Source organism: Tarenaya hassleriana, unplaced genomic scaffold (genome assembly GCF_000463585.1).
Source record: "Tarenaya hassleriana unplaced genomic scaffold, ASM46358v1 Cleome46, whole genome shotgun sequence".
NCBI classification, from domain to species: domain Eukaryota; kingdom Viridiplantae; phylum Streptophyta; class Magnoliopsida; order Brassicales; family Cleomaceae; genus Tarenaya; species Tarenaya hassleriana.
This window is the reverse complement of record NW_010967304.1, coordinates 418,418-429,770: the sequence shown is the minus strand read 5'-3', so window position 1 is coordinate 429,770 and position 11,353 is coordinate 418,418. Positions and strand designations below refer to the sequence as shown.

Genomic DNA, 11,353 nt, shown 5'->3' with positions numbered 1-11,353 from the left:
ATTAGATGTCTACCTAAATAGCATAAGGCTGAGTGTAAAAACTTGTTCTTATGTGAAATACGGATCTTAGTCCCATATAGAAAATTATTGTAGGGTTAATTTTCTTTATGGGAATATAGCTCATCTTTGCATCTCAAAGTCAAATGAATCCAGAAGACCTTCAGAATGAAGGTTCTGTATGCGCTTCTCGTTTATATGGCCTAGACGACAATGCCAGAGGAAGGTTGGGTTTAAGTCGTTCGGCTTAAACCGTTTGGCACCAACGTTATAGATTGACCTGTATCTTGACGGTTCGTCATCGAAAACATAAAGGCTATTAAACTGGTAACCTTTACCATAGAATAAATCACCTCTATAAATGGATAGACCTTTGTTCTCAATAACAAATCTGAAATCGTCCGAGTCTAGGCATGAAATCGTTATAATGTTCTTGCTAATAGCATAAACAAAATAACAATCATGCAACTCAAATACAAGGCCTAGAAGGTAAAGTCAGATCGAAAGTCCCGATGGCTAATGCAACAATTTTTGCTCCATTCCCAACGCGGAGATCTACTTCTCCTTTTGCCAATTATCTCTGAATTGCGTAAGCGATTAGAGGACATGGACGATTCTTTGATAGTTGATCAGTTGAATGCGTCATTCCAAAAGAGAGCTGAGAGCCATGGAAAAAGTGAAATGGTAGTTGTTGGAAAGAGTTCCAGCAAAAGGAAGCGTTCCAAGAGCAAGGGCAAGTGGAAAGTGACAAGCGTTGTCATTGAACCTAAGCCTAAGTCCAAAAAGGAAGAGTGTTATTTCTGTCATGCCGTTGGGCATTGGAACAGAAATTGTAGACTCTACCTGGAAGATCAGGAGAAGAAGAAGCTTAAAGAAGCTTCGACTTCTGGTATCTTCGTTATAAAGGCTAATTTGTTTACTTCTACGTCGTGGGTATTAGATACCGGAAGCGCCTCGCATATTTGTGGAAATATGAAAGGGTTGCGAGGAAGTAGATAATTGGCAAAAGGAGAAGTAGATCTCCGCGTTGGGAATGGAGCAAAAATTGTTGCATTAGCCATCGGGACTTTCGATCTGACTTTACCTTCTAGGCCTTGTATTTGAGTTGCATGATTGTTATTTTGTTTATGCTATTAGCAAGAACATTATAACGATTTCATGCCTAGACTCGGACGATTTCAGATTTGTTATTGAGAACAAAGGTCTATCCATTTATAGAGGTGATTTATTCTATGGTAAAGGTTACCAGTTTAATAGCCTTTATGTTTTGGATGACGAACCGTCAAGATACAGGTCAATCTATAACGTTTGTACCAAACGGTTTAAGCCGAACGACTTAAACCCAACCTTCCTCTGGCATTGTCGTCTAGGCCATATAAACGAGAAACGCATACAGAAGCTTCATTCTGAAGGTCTTCTGGATTCATTTGACTTTGAGTCTCTTGAATCATGCGAGTCTTGTTTAGGATTTGTGAAGAGAAAACCGATGTCCTTGACTTGGAATCGATATTCCAATCTCTATAACTCAAAATCAAGCTTCTCTAAGCTCTCATTAAATCTAGGACGTCTGAGGTTCTTTTTTTTTAGGGTTTGTGGCGGCTCTCTTATTAATTAGGATTGCCCAAAACCCTTAAAACGCGCGGGCTTGAACCGGACGTTCTGATTCTACGCAGAACGGACGGTCCGTTTTATAACGTAGAACGGACTTTCTTGAAGCCTGGACCGTCCGTTCCAGACCTGGAACGGACGGTCTGGCATTTGCGGAACGGTTCGTCCGTTTCTCAGCGGAACGAACGTTCCGGAACGAACGTCCTGCGTAACAGGAGGACTATAAAGGCGTGTATCAGGTACGAAACGAATCATGTACTGGATTGTAGATAGTCAATACGGGATTTGTACCTCTCGTAAAAGAGAGAGATATCGCTGGGCCCCTCGTGTGAGCAAGACTGTAGAAATGTGTGGCCGCACTATAGACGAACGTCGTCTATTTCAGACAGTCGAACTCAGTGAACGAGAAAGCAGTCGAATCAGATAAGGTGGCTTGTCCATGCCTTATGTTCGACATATGATATCGCGATACAAAAGGATCATCAGTCGGAATCATCACTGGCTTTCGTATGATCACAAACAAACTCTATTCGAGATAGGTAGTCATAGTGTCTTGCTAGAGACCGCGTATGACTTGTATTACCGGAATGGAGATTCTGCGTTTTACTGCTATTCCGGATGAGCCTACAGGGTCACACACAATAGGGATGGACAAGTACGTGTGCTATATTATCCCGATTAGGAATCCTAATTGGATTGAGATTCCTAATTGGAATAGGAATCCTAATGGGATTAGGAGTCCTGTTATGTATAGGAATCCTAATGAGATTAGATTTCTATTACATCTAGGAAACCTAATGAGATTAGAATTCTAATAGGTTTAGGAAACCTAATTAGATTAGGATTCCTATTAATCTATTCCTTGTCAAATTAGGATTTTTGGAAAGTCTATATAAGGAGAATGTCTTCTAGGGTTTTAAAAGAAGATAAAAAAAGAAAAAAAAAAGAAAAAAAAAAGCAAAAAGAAAAAAAAGAAGGAAAATAAAACCCTAAGCCTCCAAAACCCTTGCACACAAGAGAGATCGAGATCTCTAGTCCTAGCAGACAAGTTCCAAGGTGTTGGAATCCATCCCGACGTGTGGATACGTGTAGAGGGCGAGGTATTCTTCCTGCCTAGAGTGATCGGACGAACAGATCAATTGATACAGGCCCCGGATCGATTGAGGTAAGCGTTCTAACGTTTCTATGATTCAATAGTAGCATGGTTCTAGGGTTTCATTAAAATTTTTGTTTTATATCCGCTGCGCAAACCCTAGAATCGATCTCTTAGGAATTAGATTCGCTCATGAGATCCCAGGAAACCCAACAATGTCTCTCCGGTTGGTATGCGCACAGTGAAATCACTCCTTGGCTCGATCTCTCCTGTCTCAAGGCTCTCCGCCACTCCCGCACTCAGGAAACTATGGGTCGCCCCGGTATCAAACAACGTATAACAGGCAACTCCACAGAGATATAGGGTACTTGAGATCGCGGCAGCCTCGGCTCCATCAGGGTGAGCCTCCTCCTCCTCTTCCTCCTGGATCTCCTGCTCGGCACCAAGAGCATAATAAACTCTCGGGGCTGCTCCAGTCCTTGCTGGCGGTCGGGGTGGTCTCGGTGCCAGAGCCGGTGGTCCCATAGTCCTCGTCGAACAACGTGATGCAATGTGTCCAGGCTGGTTGCAACGATAACAGATCAGTGATCCCCTCGTCGCCAGTGGTGGTGGGGCATGAACAGCGGGCGCCTTGCCCTTGTCGCGTGGGTTGCTGCTCCGGACGTTCTTCCCATAGGAACACGTACCAAAGCACTTCTTGAAGGGGCTCCGCTCACGAGTCTTCCCTTCCTTCTTCTCCCGCTCCCCATGCTCCACCTTCTCCAGCTGCGAGATATACCGACTCAACGTCGGGTACTCCTGAATCTCGATCTTCCTCCGCAGGTAAGGTCGAGTCCGGCAATGAACTTCTGGATCTTCGACGCCTCGGTGGGCACCAGATGCCCTCCATACATCAGTAGACGGGTGAACTCCGCCTCGTACTCGCTGACAGTCATGTCCCCCTACTGCAACATGAGGAACTCTGCCACACAGTACTCACGGTCCTGTCGCCGGAAGTACTTCGCCTCGAACTCCTGTCGTAACTCCTCCCATGTGAAGCGATGTCCCGCTGATGCCTCCTGTACCACCTTCGCCCACCAATGTCAGGCCTGACCCGACAGATGATGGCTCGCAATCATAGCCCGGTACTGGTACGAGCACTGCAGATACTCCAAGTCCTGAGAGATCTGGGTGAGCCACTCCTCCGCAGTTTCCGGTCTCACCGATCCCTCGAATTGCAGGGTATGCATCGCCCGCAACTCCTTGACGATGGGGAGGTGTCCCACCATCGCAGCAGGTATCGGCGGCTGGTGTAGATCCTCCTCCCTCGGCTCCTGGTCTCTAGCCGGAGGTGGTGGTGGGGCGTGAGCAACCAGGTGCTACCACACGGTCTCCTGAAATTGACGAAACTCAGCCCTCCGCCCTTCGTCTCCTGGGTTAGGCGGTGGAGTCTGTTCGGGAACGTCGTCACCCCTCGCTGCAAGCCTAGCACGTCGTGGCGCCATTTCACTGCACCACATTTAAGACAGTTTAGCAACTGACGACCGATATTGTATCATCGATGTACGAACCTCGATAGGTGAGGATTTTCTTCGTACATGGTTTGAAAACATTTTTCGTAGAAAACCGTTGGGTAATGAGCATGATTCCTTCCCGAGGAAAGAACGTGGCTCTGATACCAAAAGTTGTGACACCCGTAACCCATGTACAGTATACGGGCTATGCTACATGGACGATGTACAATAAAATAATAATTTGCGGAAGCGAAAATATGAAAGGGATATCATTATAATCTTTGGCTTGAAGTGGTTAAAATCGAAATGATTTGAGTGACGGGGATATGTGGATCGATGTTTGGATGATGAATGATATGTTGATTTGGGTCACAACGATATAGGTGATAGGGTTCGATGTAAATTAGGTCGCAAGATTGGTTCGGTCAGATGGTCACAAGTGACTTGGTCATAGTTCACAGGACAATAGGTCACATGGTACCAGGGCAATAGGTCACATGACAATTGGTCACGTGGTACCAGGACAATAGATCATAGGTCACAGGAGAATAGGTCACATGGTACTATGTCACATGATCACAGGTTCATAGGACAATAGGTCACATGGTACCAAGACAATAGGTCGCATATCAGAGGAGAATAGGTCACATGGTACTATGTCACATGGTCAAAGGTTCATAGGACAATAAGGTCACATGGTACCAGGACAATAGATCACAGGTCACAGGAGAATAGATCACATGGTACTATTTCACATTGTCACAGGTCACATGATAAATACCAAGTGTTACACGTCGGAGACAATAAAAAAACTGAAAGACTTTTTAAGCCCTGAAGAATGGAGGTATTTCAGTCATGAGTCGATGGTACTATTTCACATTGTCACAGGTCACATGATAAATACCAAGTGTTACACGTCGGAGACAATAAAAAAACTGAAAGACTTTTTAAGCCCTGAAGAATGGAGGTATTTCAGTCATGAGTCGCAGTTTCAGCACTTATTTCACATGCAATTTGATGGAACGTTGAAGATGGCTCCAGCGGCATTCCTCGTAAACCATTGTGTGAGTGTGGAGGACGAAAAAGAATTATGGTTTGTTCTAAATGGTGTGTCCATTAGATACTCCATCGTTGAGCACGCTCTCATATCCGGATTGAAATGCGGTGAGTATCCGGCTAGATGGGAATATATGCGGAAAAGTCAGTTCAGAGTGAAGAACTTTTGGAAATCGAAAGGTGTCTAAGGAGAGTGTGATAAGACATCTCGAGAAGACGACAATTCAAAGGACTGCTGATAGGAAGAAACTGGTTGTTATCATGTTGCTTGGAGGAATATTTGATCATGGCACCACACATGAGTTTATAAACCATGATTTGGTGGACATGGTGGATGATTTGGCATTCTGTGAAAGATTTCCATGGGGATTTACACATTTGATAAAATGATTGAGCAAGTAAGAAAGAGCTTCGGAAGTGGAAGGCCGAAGAAAAAATGGCACTGTCGGGGGTTTATAATCCCTTTTATGATAAGAGTTTTTCACTATGTGTATAAATTAAAAGTGCCGTTATTACTTGATTTGTTTTGGAATTTAATATTTACACAATATGTTACAGTTGTTTCCTTTCGAATGTATCTCAAATTTGGGTGCCAACGGGATGTACAAAGACGTCGAGGGAGCGGATCCGACGTGTCCCAGAATGTGCAAAGTCCGTCAAAGCAAATGTCAGATGGAGTTTCAACACTGTTATAGACAAGATTGGCACTAAATCAAAGGTACGCAGAAAATAGGACATGGTGTTGGTCACAGGTTTCATGGTCACATGGTACCATGTAACACGGTCACATGGTACTGTGTAACTCGGTCCCATGGTACCGTGTAACTCGGTCACATGGGACCATGTAACACGGTCACATGGTCACATGATGCATATAGTAACAATAAGTCTCATCTATTTTTCAGGGGATTAAGAGCATACTTAAGAAGGAAGCGACATAAGAAGCTCTTCTTTTTTATCTAAAGGATCTCGATGGAAGTGAAGATCCAACGGTTAAAGTATGGATGCAATATCTTGAGAAGAATCCGGAGAGCATATACTGGAAAAATATCTATGAAATGGAAATTCGTTCCAGAAATTCTTCAAAGAAAAAGAAGAAGGGAAAAAGTTTGGTAGATGAAGGTGAAATAGAAGATGAGCGACGAGGAGAAGAAGAAGAAGACAAGAACCACAACAACGACAACAACAACAACAACCGCAACAAAGACTCCTACCACAATAGGTGATACAAAAGGGAGCACAAAGAGTTCACGGAGTGTCAAGTCTCGAAGCACTGAAGACCGAATTGAAGACCGATTTCAGGGCCGAAATTAAAGCAGTCGAGATCAGAATCGTTGATGCTGTGAGAGGGCTTTTAAAGGAGGTTGAACTCCTTGGAAAAGAGAGATTTGTACCAAGTCCCACAGTGCAAGAACCCGGTGACCGATACGGCAGATAAGGACATATCTACGCCCAGGTCCACAGTGCAAGAGAACCAGAGAAAAAGTCCTGTTGCGAAAGAAAGAGTTACGACAAGTCCTTTGATGGGTTCTGTCGGTACCGACGAATATTATGACCAAGATGTTGGAGTTTTTGAGTTAAGACTGAGAGATATGACTTCATTGGAGTCAGAAAAAGAGAAGAAAACTGCCCAGGAGGCATTGGTTACGGAGAAAGAACCCTCTCCTAAGGAGAAAGAGGCATCGAGTAAGGAGAAAGAGCTCTCGCCTAAAGAGGTTAAGCTTTCTTCCATGGACGTAGAAGTAGGAAGTAAGTATTCAAACTTTGTCATTTGGTCACATGGGACCATGTTCAACCGGTCACATGGGACCATGTAACATGGTCACATGCATGGTCCCATGTGACCATATTTACTTGGTCACATGGTTTAATCTGAGTGTATATCTTGTTTTTTATTCAGGACATGTCCCCGAAGAAGATGCTAAAGAAAATGATAGTGACGATGATGCTGGTAGTGACGATGAGAACACGGAAGAAGAGGATGACGCCGATGGTGATGAGGGTGAGGCAACCGAAGAAGATTCTGAAGAGGATGACGCCGATGGCGACGAGGGTGAGGAACCAAAGAGGATGAGACAACCGATGAATCTTCTGACAAAGAATCAACTACTAAACCCAATGAAGATACGGATATGTCTGTCCCCCTGTTGAACATGAAGTCAATCAACCTCCACCAGAAGGTTCCATGACTCAGGAGAAAGAGTCTGTTGCTGACTCCTCTGATACATAGCAATTGAAAAGAGCCAAAAGGAAGCTTGCTGATGGGCCATCCAAAAGAAGTCCTTATGTGGAACCAATATCAACTGGTCCACCGACCAAAAGAACTCGGTCTCAGGAAGTAAGAGGTCGAGGCAGAGGCAGAGGTCGAGGCAGATGTAGAGACAGAGGCAAAGGCAGAGGCAGAGGTAGGGGCAGCGGCAGAGGCCGAAGCAACAGAGGCCAAGAGGATGTTGCTGAGGAAGACGAGGATGAGGAAGAACCTTTTGAGGATGACATTGCTGCGGTCGGAACTGAGAAAGGAATTCTGCCTTCGTCGAGTGAAGAAAAGGTATTTGTATGGAATCCATAGCGTGTCAACCCGCGTGGAGGTCTCATCAGGACTCCGGGATTTGTAGAAGCATCTGGTCCACAAGCCAACGCTCTATGGGAGTTCATAAAGAAGCCACGAGAGGCACGATTATGGAAGTCAAAATTGGATGGAATACGTTGTTGGTTTAGTGCCTATGATGTACTGTTTGCGAGCTTTCTTTGGATACATTTGATGTATTGATACTTTCTATAGTTTTATAAAAGTGTTTGATTCATTACATGTTGTACATACTAGATATGTTGTGAAATCCATGTATTGTTATGAACAATACTAAACTCCCTAATCATGTATCATTGTGGGAATAATGATATAATAAGACTAGTATGATGTGTGATTGATGATCATATAGATTATCATAGGTATTGGATACGATCACAGTCATAGGTATTCGTTGGAGAACGGAATACTGCATTGACCCGCATGAGATTGTCACATGGACTAGCGTCATGACTTGGATCACATATGGCGGTTCCATGATTGGATCCTAAGACCTGAGATATCTACGGAATCCAACATGAGGAGTTGCGTGCTTTGAATACGTCAAACGTCCTGCGTAACAGAAGGACTATAAAGGCGTGTATCAGGTACGAAACGAATCATGTGCTGGATTGTAGATAGTCAAGACGGGATTTGTACCTCTCGTAAAAGAGAGAGATATCGCTGGGCCCCTCGTGTGAGCGAGACTGTAGAAATGTGTCGCCGCACTATAGACGAACGTCGTCTATTACAGACAGTCGAACTCAGTGAACGAGAAAGCAGTCGAATCAGATAAGGTGGTTTGTCCATGCCTTATGTTCGACATATGATATCGCGATATAAAAGGATCATCAGCCGGAATCATCACTGGCATTCGTAAGATCACGAACAAACTCTATTCGAGATAAGTAGTCATAGTGTCTTGCTAGAGACCGCCTATGACTTGTATATCCGAAATAGAGATTTCGGGTTATACTGCTATATCGAATGAGCCTACAGGGTCACACACGTAGGCACGAGAGAAAACGACAAAAACCGAGACGCAAGGGTCTGGAACGGACGGACCAGAAGGGCGGACCGAACGGTCCGCCTGGTCCAGACCCGACGGTCCAGAACGCAGTCCATTTGTTCTAGAAGGTCTGGAATGGACGGTCCGTTCAGGCAGACCGTCCGTTCTGGCTTGCTGGAACGGATGGTCCACGTGCTTTCCTGGACCGTCCGTTCCGGGCTTCGTGCTTTTCCGAAATTAAACCGAAATTAGGGTTAAATCACTTTATAAGATTAAACCCTAATGAAAGGTGGCCGACTTTAAAACACTTTTGACAGATTTTTTTGTGAGATCCAAGAGGTTGAGAGTGTGATCGAAGTCCCGTTTTCTCGAAGCACAAAACCGAATATCAGATTTGGGTCCTAGCAGACAAGTTCCAACCGTTGGAATCCACCCCGAGTGTGGATACGTGTAGAGGGCGAGGTAATCTTCGTCCCTTTCGTGATCAGACGAGTTCTTCGATTGATACAGGCCCCAGATCGATTGAGGTAAGCGTTCTAACGTTTCTACGATTCATAGAAGCCATGGTTCTAGGGTTAAATTTTTGTTTTATATCCGCTGCGCAAACCCTAGAATCGATCTCTTAGGAATAGGATTCGCTCTAGAGATCCCAGGAATTCCATCAGTGGTATCAGAGTCTGGTTTCTCTGTTTTGATTTCGTTGAACCCGATCACGCACGTTTTAGGATTTGAATTGTTTGAATCCATGTTTGCTTTGATTTCTATGCATGTTTGATGATTGAATCTAGTGTAGATTGCATGTTTCATGTTGCATAGATTGCAGGAGTTTGAATTTTGGATTCACAGAAGAATTCAGATCAGTTTTGGGTCTGATCGGGGCCGAGAACATCGGGGAACGTGATCTGATCACAGACGAACCCTAGACCGTCCATTCTGGGTAAGCCAGACCGGAGGTCCGGCGGTGGCGGACTGCACAGATCAGAACGGATGGTCCGCACTGGCCCGTCCGTTCCGTCTGCTGCGGACCGTCTGTTCCGGCTTGTCTCGGGGTGGAACATCCGTTCTGACTTCTGAAGTCTAGACCGCCGGTTCTACCAAACCTAGAACGTCCGTTCTGCATCCAGAACAAACGGTCCGAGGTCCAGATTCCGAAATTTTTCGTTTTCTAAGTCTGATTATGCAATCGTTGCTTAATCTGATCAACTGTAACTCAATTAGCATGATTCATTCGTATGGATGGTCCATAGTGAATGAATGCATGTAACTTGATCAAGATATGGGATATGCTTGATTGAGTGGGAGCTTCGAGATTGGGATTACATAATCGAATGGATGGTCTATTCTGATTATGTACAATCGTTGCACAGAAACCGGTTAGATCTAGGAGCTCTATGAGTAAATCACTTGTCAAGGCCTCGATCGTACGTGTCATGGGTGTGTCGTGCTATCTTGGTGAGGCAAAATGGAGAAATGGTGGTTCTCGTAGCTTGAAAATAGATGCTTGATCTAGTGTGGTTTCGAAAATCCTTTTTTCATGTAATGCTAAGTGTGTACCTCCCATTGGTAGAGCGCCTATCAAGGCATCGATCATCCGTAACACGGGTCATGCCAAAGCTGAGCGTGTCGGATTATCTTTGTGAGGCAGGGTGGGAAATCGTGGTTTCCACAGCTTGAATATGGTTTACCTTAGGTTAAGTTGTCGAGTTTGACTCGAGACTTAATGGTACAGATGAGACAATTATGCAATGATATTTGATATCATAGTCTCATAAAGGATCTAAGAGTCATATTGGATATGATTGACATTAGATGTCTACCTAAATAGCATAAGCCTGGGTGTAACAATTTAGTCTTATGTGAAATACGGATCTTAGTCCCATATAGAACATTATTGTAGGGTTAGTTTTCTTTATGGGGATATAGCTTATGTTTGCATCTATGTTGTCATTGGTTGATGATGGACTAGCTGGTAGTAGATCATGGATATGTTGACATTAATTGATGATGGACTAGCTGGTAGTAGATCATTGATAGAATCTGCATTTGTTTTTGTTCGTTCTGTTTGTCTTTTTCTGTAGGACATGGCGTCAACAGTAGCGTACCGAGTTTGACGATGCGATCTATCCTTGAGAAGGATAAGCTTACCGGGACGAACTTCTTGGATGGGTATCGTAACTTGAGAATTGTTCTCAAGCACGATAAGAAGCCGTACGTCCTAGAAGGGGCTCTACCACCAGAGCCTGCGGCCAATGCCACGAGAGCCGTCAGGGATGCTTGGTTGAAGCATCAGACTGACGACAATGAGATCTCCTGTCTCATGCAGGGAAGCATGGCCCCGAATCTGCAGAGGCAGTTTGAGGAAAAGAGTGTGTTTGATATGATCAACCAGCTCAAGACCATGTTTCAGGAGGTAGCGTGTACTGAAAAGTACAAGACGCTAAAAGCTCTAGTGAAGACGGATATGCCGAGAGGCAGTTCTGTCAACACCCACGTCCTCAACATGCGAGCTCATGTTGAGGAACTTGAGCGTA

At 44.5% G+C, this 11,353-nt stretch overlaps 1 protein-coding gene across 1 annotated transcript; it reads left to right on the top strand.

Annotated features, from left to right (window-relative positions):
* Positions 1 to 6,770: 6,770 nt before the first annotated feature.
* Positions 6,771 to 7,477, top strand: LOC104825435 (glutamic acid-rich protein-like). The gene is made up of 3 exons (XM_010557761.1): positions 6,771 to 6,996; positions 7,148 to 7,300; positions 7,407 to 7,477. Exons 1-3 carry the CDS (start codon positions 6,771 to 6,773, stop codon positions 7,475 to 7,477), a joined length of 450 nt encoding a protein of 149 aa, XP_010556063.1.
* Positions 7,478 to 11,353: the final 3,876 nt, after the last annotated feature.